Consider the following 22,656-nt stretch of genomic DNA (forward strand, 5'->3'; position numbering starts at 1 on the left):
CTGTAGTAGCGGCATAAGACGGGCATGCTGTAATAGGCGTGCGTATGTGACGTGCAGCAAAATAATTTGCTAGTAACTTGTATTATTAACAATTAAGATATATTAACATTTAAATTGATTTAAGAAGAAATCTGCAGGGTATATGAAAGGTTGAGTTGCTCTATAGCTGTCATTAAAGTATCTCGATTTGGTTTATAATTAAATGAGATAAACTTTATCAGTACTTGAATACTCTACAGTACTCAAGCTTAAGTAAGATCTGAATAATATTGTTATATAATTCTTTGCAAATTATTAATATAATCTGAAATTTTGTATTCATATTAATAATATCTAACTAAATTTACCACTTGTCTTAAGACAGTGTAAATAAATACAATGAAAATATTCAGAATATAAGGATTATATTTAAATTTAATTCCGTAAATACAGGGTATTAAAGGGTGTTCTATTTACAATTTATTATGTCAATCGTACTTAGAAAAATTTTCATTTATAATTTTATTATTTATTTATTTTATAGAGTATTATTACTCTGAGAATGCTTTAACAATTGAATTCAGCGAGTACAGGGTATCTTATAGTCTTCTTTATGCTTTTCTTTGTGCCTATTGGTTGTGTATTTAGACATTTTGGCTTGGCTACATTTGTGGCACCTCCACACACACACACACACACACACACACACACACACACACATTCACATTCACATTTAATGCCACACATGCGTTTTCGCACGTTTCGCAATCTTCAGTCAACGAGTGTCAACAGAATCTACGCCCCGGGTAGACCCCAACTCTGTCGGTTCGAATCTCTCAGCCCGATATATCAGTTCATTTGGCTTCTGTCGCAAGCGGCTTTTCGACTTTTTCCCCTGTATTTGTCGCGCCCAACCCCCTTGCCTCGCCGTACCCCAATTTGTTGTTTCGAAAATGTTTTACAAGTGAGTGAAATTTGTGTCTCTTTTTTCCTGCTGCCTCTGTTTTTTTCTTAGTTTTTCTTTTCTTCAAATTTTCCCCAATGCTGCTGTTGTGATATGTGATTGATGTTGTGCTGTGCCCTGTGCGCTGCTCTTTATAAATTGGATATTAACTAATGAGCTTAAGCGATTCTTGTCCGTGCCTTTGTGAAAGCGCCAGTTGAAAGAAAATACTTATCATTTGTTGGGGGATTATGTGGACTGAGCGATGTGTGTGTTCGTACATATAGAAAACGAAATTAAAGAAGCTGTCGAAATATTGTGAAAGTCTTTCGTAAATAGAATATGTTCCAATATTAACTAAAAGCACAGTTTTTTCTTTTATACAATTTTTATTAAAACCTGGTGATTAATTTATTTGTATGTTTGTATTATTATAAAGTTAACAGATTTTATTTAAGTTAATTAAATATTGATCTGGGCACATAAAGATATTAGTTTGAGAGAGTACGACTCGACTGAGTTAGAAAAACTAATATTTGAGCAGGTGCCAAAGAAGTAAGATAGCTCTTATTTGGAGTGCTCGACTATAATATACCCTATCCAGCACCAAGCCGTTACACACATTCCAGGTTCTTTTTATATCTGTGTATACTATATGAAAACATAAACATTTTTTGTGTATTGATTTCTTATAATTTTCAAGCTATGCTTGAAATAACGTTTCTCAAAATCGATATTTATCGATCATTTTAAAATGGTTGTAGATCGAAAAAGGCTTGTTCTGCGTTTGGTTTATACGATTAAGTCTTTATGATCTATGCCTAGTTGAGTGCCATAAAGTTTTCTCTAATTAAAACTAAATTTGTTGTATTCTCTTATACATTAGGTTTTAAGTCTTGTACGCCGTTTCTATTGCTCGGTACTAACTTATATCTATTAAGTACCCAGGTTGGGATAATGACTGTCCATCGCATTCTTCTGCAAAGCCTTAATGCCAGTATATTAGGCTGAGCCGAGATTCGCCCAAATGGGAATCTTAAGATCCTTTGCCAAGGCCCAGTTTTGAATTTGCCAAGGTGCCGCAGCACTTAATCTGAGAGTCTTGGCTTGGCGAATCTGTGCTCAAATCCCCGACCATGACGTGCCTGTTGTCACGCTTCTAGTACTGCTACCTTTTCTTAAAACTCACTTAATTCTTGCTTTTATCATCAGACAAGTCCCCCCAAGGCATCTGTTCTAAATGCACCTGCCTGCCTCAATGTACACCTTATGTACACTTGGGCGCCCACGCAGCAGCTCCATCCACATGCACATAATCTCTCTCGCTTACTTTGGACATTATTAGATACAGACATATCGCGAGTTTGGCAACGTGCAACAGACACATTTAATACGAACTACAATACATAATTCCACACATGAATCACGTGGCGTATTTATAAAATGACAACACACGCGGGGCATCATCATCATCATCATCATCATCATCATCATGATCATCATCCCGAACCAAATCCAACATCAACTCGGACAAACTCTATTTTTGCACCATGCGTGCAGCTCGACGGGATACGGCCTCGGACTCGGACTCGGACCCGGACGGCGGCCACTTCACCGATGAAGCATCAGCGCGATGCAAACAAGCGAAATTAGTTCAAATTCTAAATTTAAAACTAGGACTGCCGGCCAAAATGTTGCACTGCGGCGGCGTCTCGCGTCGCGCCACCGTTTCATGCCGCAAGTTTTTCCAAGCGATGTGCAACGCGTTGGAAAACACTTGTTTCTGTTTTTTTTTTTTGGTTTTTTTTTTTTTGGTATGTTTGGCTTTTCCGACCGCAAATGTTGTGTGTTGCCGGCATGCATAATGGATACGTGCATATGTTTGAATATACTTGAATATCCAAACAACACTGACCAGGTAACCGACACAAGGTGGGCATTAGAAAATTTACAGACCGCATAATAAGAGTGCGTTTAACAACTCTTTGCATACCCTGTAAAATGGGCAGTTGAAACGTCCGTAGAACTGTCGAAATTAGGAATTACAGACTTTGGGTTGTAAAGCTTTCAGCTTCAAGCTGAAAGTTAAGTTTGATTTGTATCCTTGCATCGCACTCACAAACACAAACCAATTAAAAAGTTGTATTAAAAGCTCTTTGGAGCTTTAAGTGTGATCAATTTGTTGAGTTCAAGCACTTGGCTTATTCATAAAATGGGCATAACTTTACATTCTTTTAATCAAAAAGCTCGTCTAAGGGCTTGGAATCAACGGCAAAAGCAGCTTTAAAAGCTTTAGTTATAGTTGGTCGTATGCTTATAAAATGGGCATGATTGATTCTGCTTTCCTTGGAAAGCTTTCAATCAACTGCAAAAGCTACTCGTAAAGCTCTTATAGGCCTTAGCTGTTAATCGTATGCTCAGCAAAGCTTTTGAAAGCTTTGAGCATTAAAAGTTACATTTATTTCACATTTCGAACTAAAAGCTTGACTTCTCTTAAAGCTGCTTATAAAGCTTATTAATGCTTAATATTTCGAGCTGCATTCTCTAAACTCAATTTATTTTATATGCAATGAAAAGCTTACTAATCGATTAGATTTTTGTGCTCCAACTGTGAAAGTCTCAGATTTAACAACATATTTGCATAAATTGTAATCCTCTAAGCCTCTATAAGCTCATTGCGAATTCGTAAGGCTCTAAAAACTATTTTGCCCTACGCTAACTGGCATTATCTTTGCAAAGTTGTTGAAATGTTTACGCTCAGTTTCGTTCATTTTACATGGGTAGAAAACATAAACGGGCGCTCAACCAAAACCGACGCCGGTTGCTAAGGCCCAGAATCAATTAAGTTCTTGTTTGTGGCTGTGGTCGTTATTTGTGCTACATCCTCATGAATACGTTGCTTACTTTGCTTCACCATTTTTCCACTGTTTTTTTTTTTTTTTTCGGGGCTAGCAAATTTTTGTTGTACGTCTTCCAATTAATACGAGTTATGGACACTTTTTGCACCAAAATTTCCGCGCTCAAGTTCCAGCTGAGTGCGCTAATGTTGAAAAGCAGACAGTTTTTGTATGCCCTGTAAATATTCAAATGGCGAAGAGGGGTATTTTAGCTTGAAAAGAAGACAGACATTTGAGCACACTTAATATAATACTGACTATCGCAAATGTATCACCAATGCGAGACATTTTTTTTGAACTTCCCTGATACTCAACTTCTATTGTCCAAGACTAAAGTAAAAACTATCGCAAAGTAAGTCAAGAAAGCGATAGCAGAGCGATATCTTCGGCTCTAAGCGATACTCTTCGCAGTAAACACATTCTTAACTTCCTAGGCCCAACAGGGTATCTGCCAGTCGAGCTATCTAACACATGTCGCTGCTTTGCTACGTTTCTGAGGGCCAATGGCGAACAACAAAACCGAATACCGGGCACTCAGCAGCTAAAATCTGGGCGTTTTTTAATGTTTGCACTCAAACAAGAAAATATATGTAAATATATATATATATATATATATATCGCACGATCCTCGGCTGGAAAACAAAGGCACATAAAATCGGTTACAACCAAAATGGCATTTTGGTCAAAGCCGTACGGAATGGCAGAACAAATAATAATTTTTCGTGTATTTCTCGAATGGCTATTTATAACGTAATTCTCGGTTGACCGCAATTTCGAATAGACCTCCATATGTTGTTGTTGTTGTTGTTGTTGTTGTTGTTGTAACATAAACTATACGAATTGGGGTTGCGGTCTTTGGCCATGTTGCGTCTGGAGCTGATGATGTAATTAACCAAAGATTTTGTTTACGTTTTGCCTTTTTTGGGGAAGGGGAACAAAAGAAGGAAGGAAGTGCATGTCGTAAAATTGATTCAGTCATCTCATTTAATGGGCATTTTGCGATTGATTTTTGGGCCGAAGCGTTTTTAGTATTGTTATTTACCTAAACATTTCGTTTTTATGCTCTGAACCCATTGAAAATGGGTAAGAAGGGTATAATGTTTGTGTGCAAATGTATGTAACAGGCAGAAGCATCTCCGAATTCATAAAGTATTAAATTCATTCTTGATCAGCATCAATAGCCGAGTCGTTCTATCCGTTCCATCTGTCTGTCGTCGATCTCAGAACCTTTAACAGCTAGAGAGTTGAAACTAGCTCCTCCTAGGGCCCGCGCAGTACGACTTTGTTTCCGACAATCGATAACTTGCCCCGTTTCCAAGCAATCGATAAAAAGCCATATAGAAATCCTGTTTATTCAGAAAATCTCTTAGGTCTTAGGAGTTAGAGTTTTCAAAGCTGTCATGTAGCTTCTAGAATAGTATATATAAATCGAGTATCTTTCATTTTAAAGCTCAATGTAATTAATTAAGACATAATTTAAGTCTGACCTCGAAATTAAAACAGTTAATTGCTAAACGCTACGAACAGCTCAAGAATATTTTTTCTTATGTCTGGGGTAGTCGGCTATAATTTGGGATACTATTATTAGAAATATATATAACACTCTAATACTTTCTGCACTATGCAACACTAACGCTCGTTTTTTCATATCAAACCGTTTAAATTTTGGCTTTTAATCCGATTCATTGTAAAATAGTATAACCGAAGGGTTATCCATTTCTATTGTCTGCTTTGATGCTGTAAACGCTTTTTTACAACCTGACAATTGTTCCGTTTTATTGATGCCACCGGCTACGTTTTAATTGCTGTCGTCACAAAATAAAAAGACAAAAAAAAATTATCACTTTTTTATGGCATTGAGTGGGATTTTTTTCTGCTCTTCTTTTGGATTGCGTTTTGGCCTCTTTGGCCCTTGAGGAGCCATTCAAATTGATGACAACTAAGCGACTTCCGTGCGCCGTGTTGCAAGTTGCCAACTAGCGCCGCTTCCTCAATAATTTCTGCAACTTGCGCGTCTCAGCCGAGAGACAAAAGCGTCCCCCAAAAAGAAGGAGGGGGACGGGGGGGGGGCCCTCTGCGAATTATGCAATTCGCTGCAATTTGCTAAGCATTCGCCCCCAGATGCCCCTTTCGCAGCCCTCGAACCCAAATACAATTCGTACGCTTAATGAGCTTCCATTAAATTTAATTGCAGTTGCAACTGTTGGCCAGAGACGATTGGGGGAGTTGTTCTCCTCCTCCCGCTATCTCTCTCTCTCTCTTTCTCACTCCTTGTCTCTTATTTGCTTGTGCCAAACACACACACACACACAGAGGGCCTTCAAATTTCTACTGGTCATTTAATTGAAATTCAAGCATGAACTCTTTATACCCTGTAGAAAAAAAGGCTGAAAGGCACTGTAGGAAATACTTGACTTTTAATTGAGCTTGTATTTGTAGAGCTCTTGAGAAAAGTTTTATAGAGAATATAAATTTAGAGAATAGAGAATAGATATACATATATATAGATTAGGGAATAAAAATATAGAATTCTGAAACTTAAGACACGTTAATTAGACTATATTCTCAACATCCAGTAATATTCCTAGTATTTAGTAATATGAAAATGAGATATGGCAAAGAATTGGATTTTGAAATGAGAAGATTAGAAAAATTTAAATTAAAATTAGACGAAGATAGAAGATTAGATGAAAATTGAAGATACAAATTTCATGCTATAAAGTTGTTTAGCTTCAGAAATCTTGAGGTCTCAAGCGGGACTTCCTTAAATAAGGAATCTTAAAATCAATAAATATAAAATGTTATATATATAATATATTAAATATATTAAATGCCTTGTCACCCAAGTGCTAGCTAAGAATGTAATCTTAATTGTATAAGAATTATGTGATCTAAACCTGACGAATTTGAATCTGTATGATAATATGTTTCTGAGGAGTAAAAATATGCAAGTAAGTTCTCTGAAATGTAGGACACAAAAGTAAGAGCTCATTAACTAACCATACAACAAGTTTCTTTAGACGAGGCCCTGGCAAAATAACATTATAGCTAAATACAAATTCTAAAAAAAAATGCATTAAATGATAAATGACGCTTGCGGTTTGAGTCTTTGCTAAATGTTAGCCAGAAGGCGCCTCGGCTAAGCGTTAAGAACTGTAAACAGTGTAAACTAAGTAAAGTAAAATAGACTCTTTTTAGCAATGGGTATCTCGCAGTCGTAATCACTGTTTGGATTCTTAGTGATTTGCTGCTGGGGCAATTGCTTGAAATTGATTCGAGTGGCTTTTGAAGTTTTCGTTTGCATTTGGAGCATCGTTTGCTTTTGTCTGGATTTTGATCAGTTTTTAACCACAATTTGCGTACTTTCACTTTGGACCACAAACAGATTTTGCTTTAATCATTCGTCGGCCCCGGTCCGCGCTCTGATCTGCTAACCTCAAGTCTCGGAATAATTTAATTGCCCACTTCCTTTTCCATGGATCGGCTCGACCGAGCGGCACAATGAGTCCATTATGCGCGTTCTTTGCATATTTAAATGTGTGTGTGTGTGTGTGAGTTGATTTTTCTGCTTGTGAAAATTCACATTAATCAATTCTTTTGTTCTTCGCATAACTAGGTGACCTTTTCGACTAATTTATATGCTGCTTAATTAGTCAGACATCATGCAAGAAAAATTCTTTTCGGGGCTTGAAAAGTTTTTTTTTTTTTTTTAGATTTTTCCCGCCTGCACTCGAGATAGCTGCAATTTTCTTAAGAATACATTCACAAATATCATGGAACTGCAAAAATGTAAATGTCTTCAAGCCAAAGAACTCGGAAAATTTGTATGTCTTTATGCCGAGTCTCTCAGTTCTCTTCGGCACCTGCACGGCACCTGCCCACTTTCCACCTTCCCCCCTCCCACGCCTCCCACTCCTCCCGCTGGCGCATTGTCACGATAGCTTGCAACAGTCTAATTCACAATTGATCATGTGAATGAGTATACTATATGGTATAGTATACAACTTAAATAATTGAGCGAGCAAGTTAGCGAGAGGGAGAGGGAGAGGAAGGGGGAGAGGGTGGGGTAGCGGGCGGTATGCAGGGGCTGTTGCACTGCTTTTGTTCAACGCATGAGTTATTAATGGAGCATTTACAGAATTTGAGCTCAAAGCGAGGCATAGACAAGCCCCACATAATGGATTACAATAACAAACGGCAAACGGAACTGAACTCATTACCGAAACCTACCACGAATATAAAATACACTTAGAAGTCTCATAATAAAAGATTACAAAAAATTAAAAAGAAAAAGTAAGAAAAAAAAAGAATAAATATACCTGACGCGGTAAACTTGTGAATATTTCTATACATACAACTGTTATATTTATAAACTACTGTATTTATTGTCCAATAAATCAGGAGGTTTAATTTTGCAATGTACCAAAAATCAATGGAAGGTTCTCTAATATTTCGGGGAGCGATATATCGATGTTGGGCTCAGCTAAAGATAATGAGAGCTTAAAATATTTAAATGTTAGGCCTTGTAAAAGCTTATTACCAAGCTACAAACAATATTTCTCAAAATCGATCGTTATCGATTTCTAGCCACCGTTTTTGGACCGAGGTATAAATTGATAATTATCGATATCTATCGATATCAATAGCAAGAAATCGATAAATATAAGTATGATAAGTATGTGAAACAATAGCTAGAGGTCGATAAATATGGTAAAATGGTTGAAGCTATGATAAATTTGATGAGTTTGTAAGGTAACCTACAATTTAACTATCCCAAGTTATCACATATTTATTTTTTGACAGAATGAAGAACTCATCGACGGCTAGATAGAGTCGGGGTCTGGCTGCTTACCTTCTGCCTGTTGCATACTGTTTTTTTTTTTTACCCACTGAAAGCATTACAAAAATTATAAAATTGCCATTGAACTTATGCTTGGTAAGTGTATAAAAGCAGCAACAACGGCAATTACGATAACAACGACAACAAACTCCCCTGCTACCGGTTGTTGTTGTTGTTGTTGTTGTTGTTGTTGGCGGCATGCAACATCGTCTGCTGCAACAGAAATGGCAAATGTGCAACCTGCTCGCCCGCTTTGCCACACTTTTTTTCTCTGTGCGTCATAAATGGGCTGTGTGCCTTATATACGATAGATACTTATGCCATATACATATATGTATATATATGTATATATTTCTTACAATGGTGCGTTGTCAACACTGGCAGACGGCTGTCAACATTGAGGTTAGGAAAATGTCTCGAATGTTGCTTTCTTGTTGTTGTTGTTTTTGTTGCATTTCTTAATGAGACACGACATGTGCAGTCAGCCGCAGATATAAAATCAACTTCAGAGCCCGCCGACTTCGGGTCTCTATTGCAAAATGTGTAAATTGGAATAGCGGCGCGATAAGAAATGGTAATTATTCCTCTGTTGACAACAGTTGCTGTTGCTTGTTGCTTGTTGCTTGTTGTTCGTTGTTTGTTGTCTGGCAGCTAATGTTCTTCATTTTTATGTAGTTCAATTTGAGTTGGAGCTGGGTGGAAGCCGCGTTTATCTTTCATTAACAACTCTGTTCTAATTACACCTCTGAATATGGATCAATAGAACGTGGCGAAGAAGTGAAGTTAAAAGTGTGTAACACGTGAAAAACAAAGAGAAAAAACTGTTCAACTAGCCGAAGTTGGGTTTTTCCTCTATTTACTTGGGTTAGCTCAGCTGTTTTTCGAAGTTCTATTACTACCCATAAAATTGTATGCAAGTCGATATTATGTGAAGACAGAATCGAATGGAGTTCCATTTTTATTATTATAATTATTATTATTATTATTGAGTATTTCGCGGACTTGTCCATGGAAAGTTTTGAGTTTAAAATCTTAGACATACGTTTTTTTATTCACTTCCCGGCCGTGGAAAATATAAATTAATCCGTAACATTTGACCTACCTCTTCTATTTGAAAATATGTTTAAAATCCGACGAAAAAGAAAACCAAACGTTTTTCTTGCGGTGAAATTCTTGATTACAGATTGACAAACAGATTTATATCTATCGTATCGAGTAGTTGTATCGCAATTCCCACCGCTTTATACCTTTAATAAATAAATAATAAACCTATGGCTAAGTCTTGGAAATAAATTTATATACAAAAAGTCTTTGAATCTGTGAGCCATGCTTAGATATATTGTTACCATAAACATCATTCCTTCAAATGATAATATCCTTGTCTAGCTATGACTTGATGCTAGGTTCTTATATGCGCAAAAATATATTTTTCCGAATATTTCCATCAAACTCAGATTGTCCAAACTTCACTGTTTTCACATATCTATAGATTTTATAAGCAGGCAAATGTCTGCAAGGGTGTCAAATCTTTGACGTGCCGAATATATCCTTACTTTCTCGTTTTATTTTTATTTATTATATCCTAAAATCACAAAAATCTCATTTTCTATTTCTCCTGAAAAAAGATAAACTCTTAGAAAATGCAACATGATAAGTGCATAAATCTGCTTTTATATCCCTTTTTTTTTGTTGTACATTTTCCTCTCTCTATGCCGTGTTCGCCTTTTATTTAAGTTCATAAAATGATTTCCTTATAATTCTCATTATATTTTTAACAGCTCAAGATTCATTTCGTACATTTTCTTCAGACACTTTGCCACACTTTTCCGTTTTCCAGGAAATGGCAAATGCGCGCAACCCCATTTTCACTCTGCCAGCACATTTTCACTGTCAAGGTTCTTCTTTATTCATTTTCTTTTTCTGTGTCGCTGCCTTTTTTTAGGGCGCCGCCACGCCCACCGAAATGCAGCTTCCGCAACAGGCAAAGTTAAGTTCATAAAAAGCAGGTAATAAGTGCACCAAGGAAAATGGGGCTCTGGGCCAGCGTGAGGGGGGAGTGAGGGTTAGGGGGCTGTTGAGTGCAGAGCTTAGGAATTGAGGGAATGAAATTAATTATGCAAAACGAGAAGCGGAGAGGAAAAACGCATCGACACGCCGCCAAGTGAACTGAGGCATAAACAATGTGCGGAAATTAAGACGAAGAATCAAAACTTGCACCAAAAGTAGTCGAGGGGGGCGAGTGGACCGGTTGGGGGGGGGGGGGATGGGTTGTTGAGGGACGATAGGGCACTGAGTTATAAACAAATTGCACTTTAAAATAGCTCACAAGTTTTGTCTGTCTTCGCATTGCGTTCGTGACGCTCGTTATAAATATTTATTATATCATCAGACACTGAAAATGTAACAGACTGTGGCAAGGGAAGGGGCATGTGGTTCATGGTGTTGCAGTGCGATGTAATTAAAATGCATTATTAATGAAATGCAAATATGAAGAAATTAATTAAATATGCAATAGACGGCGACAACAACGACAAACTTTGCCCCATAGTGCACATATATGAGTTGCAGTCAATCCCCTTTAGAGCTCATCAGGGATTGGTTCAAGTATAGGGTGCATCATGTGGCTCGCGAACACCCTGTCCTTGTTGGGGTTATATTGTTGGGAATTTCCTTCAATATATCCCTTTCTTTTTAATGTCCCTAATTTCAAATACAAGGTTTTATTTAAAGATATCTTAAATAGTTAAAAGTAAATGATGTACAAGTCTAATAAGTCCCAATGATGGCAGCCCTACTGCTTCTTTAACCAATCACAGCTGTGCCTCAGTTGTGAGATACGTTGACAACCCTTCCACAATGTGTTCTTCAATTTGATCAAAATGTTGACTGCCCACCTGCCTTTTCTACTAGGCACAACAGTGCTTCAGTTGTGCGATACGTTGGCAACCCTACTACAATGTCTCTTTCAATTAATTTAAAATGGTGGCAATTCTACTGCAAAACTGCTTATTTTAACTAACCACAACTGTACTGCAGTTGTATGATGCGTTGGCAACCCTACCATAATTATGTATGTTACCGTTGGCAACTCTACCACAATGTGGTTTTCTAATAAATACATTTGTTGGCAACTCTACAGCAAAACTACTGCACAACTGTACTTCAGTTGCATGATACGTTGGCAACCCTGCCACAAAGAAACCTGCAATTGAATTGGTTTTCTTTTGCGCTCCATAAAATGTTAAATAGTTTTCTTTGCAACATTTATTGGGTGCGCTCAACTTTTTTCTTATTAAATTATTTTTTTTTTTTTCAAAAATGTTGATTTATAACCGGATAATAAAAAAGTGGTTTTCTTTTGCGGGCATCCTCTTTGGTGGATTTTTCGCATTGGTTGGCTGACAGCAGGTGCAGATGCATTGACAATTGCGTTATAATTGCATTTAATTATGCGACAACAAGAAAATTGAATTAAATGCCGTGAACGGTGCATTTTTCACTTGTCGCTGCACAAAGAAACCACAAAAAAAAACAAAGGAAAACAAGAAAAACAAATACAGGTTTCAAAGGGCTGTCGACATTTGAATGCCCTTTTCAGAAATATATGTTTGCATATGTTTTTCATATAAAAAACTCAAGTTTTAACGAAGTTTACTAAAACAGCTAAATGATATAAAAAAGAGACAGATTTACCAAGTTTTATCTAGCGAACTTTATTGGCATATAGGTTGAGTTGTTAATATAGTACTGATATAGTCCTATATTTCAATTATATTTTTTTATATATACATATAGTCAAAAATATACTTTGTCTTACTCTTGATACGCCTATAAATGTATATCTAATTATATTATATAAGCTTATATAGCAAGATATCTTATAATAGTAAAAGCAGGCTGTTTAAATATGAGCTGAATCTTATTAAATCTATAGGAAGAACCGATTGCAAAATGAGTTTTTGTATGGCAAAATATTATGTTTTCCACGATATTTTCATCAAACTTAGCCTTTACGCGCCTCACTTTTCGCCCAAGTTTACGGCAGGCATGCCGAGGAAATCCTTACTTTCTCCTTTAGAACTTTTTTTTAAACTTATATTCTATCGATACTTTTATAAATAAATTTTCCTTCTTAACAAGCTACATCTTCCAGGGCAATATTATGGTACCCAGTGCAAGGGTATCAAAAGATGGTGAAAAATGTGGCATACAAGAAAAATGTCGCCTTGTTGACAACTGCGAACGACGCAACTACTTTGACATTTTTCAGTTTTTGTTGTTGCATTCATTGTTGTTGTTGGAGTTGCTTGCACATAAATTACAGTTATGCCCGCTGGCTGCCAGCGGAAACGCAGTTGGCAATGCTAATTCCTTTTGGCCATTTGCTCGCCTGTCCGTTTCCTGCTACAAAAAAAAAAAATCCCTGCCCAAACATTTTTTTCCCCCTTTTTTCTTGCAGCATTTTCAATTAGCGCAGCGAGCGGAAGCCGCAAAAAAAGGGAAATTTCAGCGCTCAGCAGAAGAAGAAAAAAACTAAAACAAGTAGCGCATAATTTTTGGGCAAATTGATTTTATCTACTGGCATTTTCCAATTTTCACCTGATTTTTATGATTGTTGTTTTTTTCACTTCTTTTTTACTTTTTAATTTTCAATTTGTTTTTGTGATTGTGCAGCGTAGCGATTGAAAAAATTTCACAGCTTTGCGCATTTTTGAGTGGGCGCCAGTTTTTCACAATGGAAAATCCAATTGAAAATTCAAGAAATACGATTCACGTGCACGCTCATTAATTTTCGGGCAAATATTTTGCACATAATTTCAATTTCTATCGCTCATTTTTTATAATCCACAATTAAATTGTGCGTTTTCGTGGATAATAAAGCGAATCTTGCTGTTAGCATTATGTTAGTGAACAGCACTCTACTGTATTATTAAATAGTATATTATTTATGCAATTGTTATTTATTTTGTTTCTTACAGTGGTCGCTCCTACAGCAAGGACAGCCAGAAGAGCTCGCACAGCGACCTGAGCTCACTGTGCAATGGCAATGGCAGCGGTTCCCCAAAACTATTGGCAAAAACTCCACTGCGTAAGTAGCATTTGTTTAAATTATAAAATATTAATAATAAATAGTCTCGTTTTTAATATGTAAAACTTTATAAAAAGGAAATTGAAAACCAGAAGAGATTTGATCTCTTCTTTCGCGCTTAATTTCCCTCACTCAATAGCTGCCGTAGTTACTTTTTCTCTTGCGCCTACAATTATGCAACATTTTTTGCAGGCATCAACGGCAGCTGCTATTTGAACTGCTTCAAGCAGTTCAATTGGAGTTGCATTGCTTAGTCATGTATTGATCAAATTGAAGTCTTAAGCATAAATTAAAAAAAATAATAAATACTTTTACTTAATTTCGCCATATACATAAGGAATATATAAGGAAATTGTTGCAATGCGCACCGTCAAAATGTGAACACTTTTTTCCCGCAGCAATAAAGTATGCAACGTTCGTTGCTGCCCAATCGTTTGCAAGCAATGCGAAGGGCAAGCAGTTCAAATGGTGGCATTATTTATTGATGTATTCTTTAAATTGACAGCTTAAGCGTTTTTATATAATTTAACTAAATTACGCATGCTATATAAGCAAATAGTTGCAATTCGAATCATTAATACTTCCGAAATAGTTGCAACTCGTATTCTTAACACTCTTTCTCAACAGCATAAAAGTATGCAAAAATTTGTAAGCTACGATCGCTGCAGCCCAATCGTATATAAGCAGTTCAAAGGCAAGCAGTGCAGGTGTTGCCGCAACATGTTGGCAACTTAAGAGCAAATGAAACTTGTTTTCAAAGCCTTTGGCTTAAAAGAAACAAACCTAGCGGCCACGACGAGCTTAATAAATGGCCAAAACAGAATAGCTTATAACAACACGAACCGGCTTTTTGGCTCATTTAGAGAGCTGCTTGCCGCAGAGCTTAAGAGTTTTTTTTGTTGTTGCTTGCGAGCGTGTCGTGTGTATCTAGATACAAATGTATCTGCAGCGATAAAAACGGCACAACACAAATTCCATTTGAAGTCTCTTTAGTCTGCGGCGAGTTTTCAATGTTGTCGCGCCGGCAGCGCTCGCATTTTTTCTAGATTTTCTTTTCGCTGTTGCGTGTTTTATGGCGCGTTCTTTTAACCAGAAATCTGCAATTAACACGTGCCTTTGAAATTATGATAATAAAGTGTTTATAAATTACACAAAAATTTACAGGAGAAGTAAATAAATATAATAAAGAGAGTGTGAATCAAGTGAATACCAAGTGAAGTGTTTAAAAATGTGCCTGGCTACTAATTAGGTTTCTGCTCGGAAGGGTTTTCTTTTATTGTTACTCAACCCCTTTTGAAAAGCTGACCAATGCAGCCCCTATTTTAGCCAAACTCTTTTGTGCTGCCAGAAACAGGTTTTCTTGTTTTGTTGCTGTTGTCTATAGAGAATGCCGGTTTCTCAAATGTATTCAACGTATGTGAAACAATCGAAGTTAAAGCAAAAACACCTGAACCTAAAGCCTAAAGCTTTTACCTGCGCTGCATTTGACGTCATTTTTGGGCTCTTTTGTGCACTGTGCCCAATGAACTCGGGCAATTGAAGAGCTCAAGCTTTGAAATTTGTTAAGAGGGATCTTGTTGACATATGTAAAATAAGTTTATATTTGTCGGATAAGAATCTGACACGCTTGCATGAAAAAGATATGAAGTCTAATAAGAAAGGAACTACAATAAGAACTTGTATATGAATGGAACTATAATAGGATTTTGCACATAATATTGTTTACCTTTTCAAACTGTCCAGTAAATAGAAAAGGTTGATTTTCTAACCACAGCCAATATTGAGAATTTCTGATTATATGGAACTAGATCTAGAGGTACTTAGGGTATCTCAGAGTCGACTACTCTCTTTATAGAAAATGTAAATAAAAACTTTATTCATTTTAATTACTTTAGAGCTAACTCGAGGCCTTCCTTCAGTAGAGCACACTCAAAAATAAACCTAATTAGCATTTCAACCTATTCAAATCCATCTACAGGGCATCTTATAGTCGTGCATCGCCATCTAGCACAATTTGACTTGTTCTCTTTTTTGTATTTTGTTGTTTTTTGGTAGCCTCCCTCAAGGCGATCGAGTTGCGTTCATTGAATAACCAAAAAGCTAACGAGAATTCGCATTAGCTTGGGCGCCCAAGCAAATAAGCTATCAGTCAGTCAATCAATCAATCATTCAGTCAGTTCAGTCAGTCAACTCGGCTTGACGCTCTGTTCTTGTTAACGTCTTGGCCTGGCCATAAATTATGCGGCTAATCATTTTGTTACATTTTACAGTTTGTGGCCAACTCGATTTGTTCTCACGACAGCCGCAAAATCGTTGCTGCCACGACCTGAGCTCGCGCCTGCCTCTCATTGATGCCCCCCCCCCCCCCCTCTCTCTCTTCTCTCTCTCTCCCTCGCTCTCTCTCTCTCGCTCTTCTCTATTTGTCTCTTGAAAGCGCCGTTAGCTTTTGTCTGCAAGTTCATTTACCTAGGCAACAGTCTTAAGGCTAGAAACGTGCCGCATTCTATAAACTTCGAGATCAGATACATTAAATGGGGCGGCCTTTAAGCAGGAAGGCTCAAAGTTCTTAAGTTCTTATGTTTCATATGATATTCGGATCAGTTAAAACGGAGCAAATAAATTCCAGAGAGCAACACTCTGCATATCTTTTTTATTTAACTACTTTATAATCCAATCCGAACTTTCTGTCTGTATTCCTAATAAAAATAACAAAAAAAACCTTTTAAAAAACAGAAAAAATAAAGAATTAAAAAGTAAAGAAATCAAGTCACGAGGGAGAAACGTAGAAATCGAAATAATGCAAATAAATGCAAAATATTACCGGAATAATTCTTATTTAAATGATGAACGAAAACTTTTCGTTTTATTTTTTCTTTTCTTTCTTAACCAGTTTTTTGTTTGTGTCAAATTTCAGGTTTTCATTTAATTTTGTATCAATTAGCAAATAATTTCAAATTATTTAAATGTCAAGCTCCCATTGTTCAATTTCTTTATGATATGATATATTTTTTTTTTAACAGGTTTTAGTTATTTATAACTGTGATATAAAGCGCAATTAGTATTCGAATCAGTGCAAAAGTTATAAATTTGTATTTCTTTTTTTTATTTGCCGACCAAAATCCACTTAAAATTAATTTGTGCGTAACGAATTCGGGTGGAAATTGGCTTTGATAGAATCGAGTTCTAAAATTGCCCAAATTATGGTATAATATTGTATAAACCAAATTAATAGAAAGGCTCAGCTAGATGTGAAAGTTTTCTTTTAAATATGATTAATGATGATTGATATAAAATTAAAATAAGAAAAAGAAGAAAAAGAAACAAAAGTTTGGCCAAATCAGGTCGAATTTAATGTGATCTTCAGGTTTCTTTTCCAGGGATTTTTAAAGATTCGTTCTAAGACTAATCCAGCAACATTTGAGCTCTAAATTTAGCACGGAGTTGCTTTTTCTTTTGCATTCGATAACTTGTTCTACAGTTTATCGATTTTCATCGATTTGTTATCGAACAAGAAGAACATGTTATCAACTGACAAAGAAGAAGCTCCATTTGTTTAATTAGTACATTTTTGATAGTTCTAATTGGTAAAAACTCGTACTTTCTGATTGGAAAATAATACAACATTTAAATAAAATGTAGTGCATTTTAAATTAATTTAATTTAATTTAGTTTAGCTTAGAATTTTGTATTGATTTCATAAAAGGCATTTGCCTGTTACAATTTGAAATTAAACCAAATTAAACCAAATTAAAACAAATTAAAATAAATTAAGAGCAACAACACAACGTGATAATTTTAATAAACTTTTCCCAAAGCTAAAAGCGCTTTCTTTAAATTTGCTTTTGGGCCGGCAAAGTGCTCAAGAAGTTAAATCACAGCACAACTCTATCGCCAAACTATCTTCCTGTTGATAAAGATAAGCGCAACACTTCAGGGAATAATGATGTAAAGTTTTGTTCTCGTTGTTTTAGACAAGTGCAAGTGCGACACCTGTTTCCGGCATTCGTGAGTTTCTCAACTGCTTCAATTGCAACTGGCCCGCGGCTGTGCGCTCTCTCCCCCCCCCCCCCCCCCCTCCATCCCTCCTAGCTCTCTCGCTCAGCTTTGCTCTGCCGTGATTCTACTGCGTTTTCTAAAGCTAACTGCATCTTGGTGTGAGTGTGTTCGTGTGTGTGTGTGTGTGTGTGTGCATGTTTATCATTGTGACGGCTATTATTTTCATTATGCAGTCAAGAGTTGTCTGCGTTGCGGCTTCTTTTTTCTTCTGCTTCTTCTATTTTTTTTTTGCTTTTTCTTAATTTTCACTTGACGTGCTTTGTGCCGTGTGCTTTGTGCTTTTTACATTATTATTATCATATTTGCATTTTTGCGCTCGCGCTCTCTCTCGCTCTCGCTCGCATGCATTTATAATTTACAATCGCGGGCTCAACACAAGCGCGTAACCAGCAGCGGTTACACTGCTCTCACTCGCTCCCTCTCTCGCTCTCACTGTCTCGCTCACTCCTGACAGCTGAGAGCTCAGCTGTCTGTCAGCAGGCGCTTTGTATAACTGACGTCGGCTTTTGTGCCTGTGTGTGTGTGTGTGTGTGTTTCTGTATGTTTATGCTTTCATTTGCTCTGCACTGCTTGCCCTCCCTCTTGCTCTCCCACTCGCACTCTCGCGCTGAAATGCATTTCATTCCACTAGCTTTTTTTTTCGCTTGCTGGCGCTTTATAATTATGTGGGAAATTTGCAAAATGCTAGACAGAAATTTTTTTGCCCCCTCTCTTTTTTTTTTCGTTGGTTTTTCTTTAATTTCTTTTCATTTACTGCTATTTTTTCTGATATTTTGCAATTTTATTTATTTTGTATTTTTTTGCAATACGCTCAACTATGCGAGAAAGTGTTGTAGGCGTTATTCAGAAAAAAATACATGCTCTAAAAAATGTGTATTACAAAAAAGAAAAAAAAAATAAGTACAAATATTACAGTAATTTTTTCTTGTTACATTTTCCAGCATGAAATAGTTTGATACTCGACTGAGCGAGCATGGCTTTTAACTATTTGCATGGGCGCCGTGGCAAAAAAAAAGGTTATATTTATAGAGTAGGGCGTCTAGGATTATGGGATTTTTCAGCAAATATTTCTTGCCATACTTCGACTTTCTTCAATCCTTTTGGGAATGGCTAACACCTTAATTTACTTATTTTATCATGCATGAAGTTAATTTGTTTTAAACTGTAATATTTATTTTATTTGTTTATTATATTTATAAACTTTATTTGTTCGGAGCCAACTTTTCCTTGTTAAGTTAGACTAGAATTTCCCATTATTTTCTTCAGCATTTCGAAAAATTATCTTTATATGCTATAATATTGTTGCTCGACTATATTTGTGCATCCAATTTCACATATTTTTCAACATAAAAGTTTTTATATATTTTTTATAGATTATTTTCTATATGCAGCTTCCAATTTCACATATTTTTAAACATAAAAGTTTTTATATTTATTTTTATAGAACATATTCCAATTTCACATATTTGTCAACATCAATAAATATTTTTATAGAAAATTGCCTTCCAAAACATTTCAACATTCGAATTTCGAATACTCTTTCACCAAAAAAAAAACTGTCCTGTTTTTCTTTACAAAACAGTTTGTTGTTGCCAAAATATTGTTTTTTTTTTTTTTGACTGCAAAAAGTGGTCGATTTGATTTCTGCGCCTTGAGCCATATGAAACACTTGTTTTGAAAAGCAGACCAACAATTTTGTTAATCAGCTGGCAACGCCCAACAATTTGACGCCCTTTGCAATTGTTAAATTACCTCAGGAAATGGCAACAACAACAATCATTTTTATTAAACCTCGCTGTCAACTTTCACTTGAGTGCATATGGGCAAAATGCAATTGTTGTTGTAATTGAATTTCTGGTGGGGGATGTTGGGCGTGGTTTTTCCTATAGTTAGCCATAGGCATATTTTGCATAATTCCGCTGGCGTTGCTTTCTTTCATTGTATAAGAAGCAGCAGCAGCGGAAAAAACTTAACTAAAACTCGGCCACTTTTCATTTTGGCATAATGAAGAGCCGAAAGGAAGGGTTGCTTTAAGCAAGCCGAAGATTGAATACCCTTGTATATGTTGATAACATTTTGTACTTGTATGTTGGTCAAAATTTCCCAACCCCATAACTCGGTCAAATCTCATCCAATTTTCATGAGGTTTGGGTCTGTGTTCACATTTTAGCCTCTAGATAAATTTGGCATCTAAGTCTGACAACATTATTTTTGGTCGAAATTCATGTGAAAATGGTCCCACAAATATCCTATATAGACATAGGTCTAAATTTCCCATCCCCATAACTCGGTCAAATCTCATCCGATTTTCAAGAGGTTTTGATTTTTGTTCATGGTTTGGCCTCTAGATCAATTTGGCATCAAAATCTGGTAACATTATTTTTGGTCAAAATTCATGTAAAAATGCTACCCTCAAATATTCTCTATAGACATAGGTCTAAATTTCCCATCCCCATAACTCGGTCAAATCTCATCCGATTTTCATGAAGTTTTGATTTTTGTTCATAGTTTGGCCTATTAATCAATTTGGCAACAAAATCTGACAACATTAATTTTGGTCAAAATTCATGTGAAAATGGTACCCTCAAATATCCTATATAGACATAGGTCTAAATTTCCCATCCCCATAACTCGGTCGAAACTCAACCAATTTTCAAGAGGTTTTGATTTTTGTTCATGGTTTGGCCTCTAGATCAATTTGGCATCAAAATCTGGTAACATTATTATTGGTCGAAATTCATGTGAAAATGGTCCCTCAAATATCCTATATAGACATAGGTCTAAATTTCCCATCCCCATAACTCGGTCAAATCTCATCCGATTTTCAAGAGGTTTTGATTTTTGTTCATGGTTTGGCCTCTAGATCACTTTTGGCATCAAAATCTGGTAACATTATTATTGGTCGAAATTCATGTGAAAATGGTACCCTCAAATATCCTATATAGACATAGGTCTAAATTTCCCATTCCCATAACTCGGTCAAATCTTAACCAATTTTCACAAGGTTCGGGCTGTTTCAGACATATATATTGCCTGCAACAGAAAGGCGTACCCAAGCTAAGTTTCATAGCGAGATCTTTATGACTAAGAGATTAGTTTGTTAGGGAAGAGGCAGAAGGATTTGGCTACATCTTCAGGATATATACATATATATTCTCTATGGGTGCGGCTGATGTCTTTTTTCTTGCGTTACACATTTTGTAACAAAATCAGAATACCTCGTTATAAGTGTATCAAAATCAGCTAAAAGCCAGCTAACTGAAACATTTTTTCAAAGCGGGCCAACATATCAGTTAACAACAACAACGACAACTAGGAATTTCTAGTGGTCACTGAACCAACAAACAACTCGTTGTTGTTGTTGTTGTTGTTGTTGATGTTGATGTCTCCTCTAGTGTGTTGATCATCTACACGACAAATGCTTGTTATTGTTGTTGTTGTTGTTGTTGTTACTGTTGCATCGCATTTCAATTCTAGCGTGTCCCGAACTATGCCCGCACTTTGTAGCTCAGTGTATGTGCGACTAACTTATAAATTGAGCATGTTAAATGCTTCTTCTTTATCGCTGCGTCTAACTAAACTCAAATAAAAATAGGAAAAACAGAAAAACATAAAAATCAAATTGAAGAAAACGAGCACATTAACAGATTAACAGCCAACGATTCGCTTTGATCTCGGGAGGCCAATCGTAAAAATAAAAAAAATTGGAGACATTTCGAAAATGTAGAAAATATTCAAATTTTAGATTGCAAATGAGCCTAAAATCGTTTTCTGATTTGTTTCAGTTGCAGCGGGAAAAAACAACTTTGGAAGTTGCGTTTGCTAAAAACATGAACATCAATTATTTATTGATCTTTTATATGTTTTTTGTCGTTAATGAACCAGGCTATAATTGCTCAGAAGTCTAAAATAGTTCTCATTTAGTTTATTTTCTATTATAAATAATATGTTGTAATATGCAATAAACATATTTCAAATGGTTCACCAATCTATCTGTGCATAGAAATCTATTTGTTATAGAAACCTGAACTGATTTGGATTTCATTTTGGTAAATTTCGTACAATTTTTTTGGGCTTCTACTATAGAAAATTGTCAATTGCAGAACTATGTAAAATGAATTTGAATAAAATAATACCATAAGTTATATTTTTAACGAAATTTTGAATCTAATTGTTACGTTGAAGAGATTATTTTCCTCTTTGAAAAGTTCATATAAAACTTTAGTTTTATAAAAGTTTCTAGCTCATACTCTTTCATTTTTATTTATATTTTACATTACATTTTTGATATTTCAGTGTTGTAAAACATGAGCTGCAGCTTTATCTTATGCAGCTTGTAATTCTCAAACAGTTCTAGCTTCAAGCTACGCAAGTTTCAAGCAACATTTCTTCATTTTCCAATTGAATAACGATGATGAAATGTTTTCTTGACGATTTATGTTTCCCTTTAAAAATAAAAGAGTCTAAATCTAGTTGTTGCCTGACGCTCATATTATAGTGTATTTTGTAGTCTTTGCATTTATGATTAGCTTGTTTCTGCGTGTTGTTGTCGGCATTTGGTTTACTTTTTGATTGATCGCAGCGGTTAAAGCCACCAGCAGCTGGCTCCAAATGTTGTTTGTTGTCGTTGTCGTTGTTGTTGTTGTTGCTAAGTTGTTGAATGGCCACGCGATAAAAGAACTGAGATCCGTTGACTTGTGGCCACAGCTTCGGGGCAGCTGTTGTTGCATTGATGCCATTTTGTCTGCGTCTCATCAATGCATTTTCTATTGACTTCGATATGCGGAGGCATGCAACGCCTTGCGGCTAATTTGCATATCAAACTGAGTCAACGCGAGGCTTTTAGTGTGCG

The 22,656-nt window shown here is 36.1% G+C and overlaps 1 protein-coding gene across 1 annotated transcript in view; it reads left to right on the plus strand.

The window, feature by feature from the left end:
* LOC135437449 (uncharacterized) overlaps window positions 1-22,656 on the plus strand; it is a 98,659-nt gene that overhangs the window by 51,075 nt on the left and 24,928 nt on the right. Inside the window, exon 3 of the mRNA XM_064695377.1 lies at window positions 13,639-13,748. Within this exon, the coding sequence (XP_064551447.1) occupies window positions 13,639-13,748 (110 nt within the window). The remainder of the gene's footprint in view (window positions 1-13,638; window positions 13,749-22,656) is intronic.

The sequence above is a fragment of the Drosophila montana genome, unplaced genomic scaffold, assembly GCF_035044405.1.
Source record: "Drosophila montana isolate Dmon_TW-CO22-7 unplaced genomic scaffold, ASM3504440v1 contig_3747_1, whole genome shotgun sequence".
Classification (NCBI taxonomy): domain Eukaryota; kingdom Metazoa; phylum Arthropoda; class Insecta; order Diptera; family Drosophilidae; genus Drosophila; species Drosophila montana.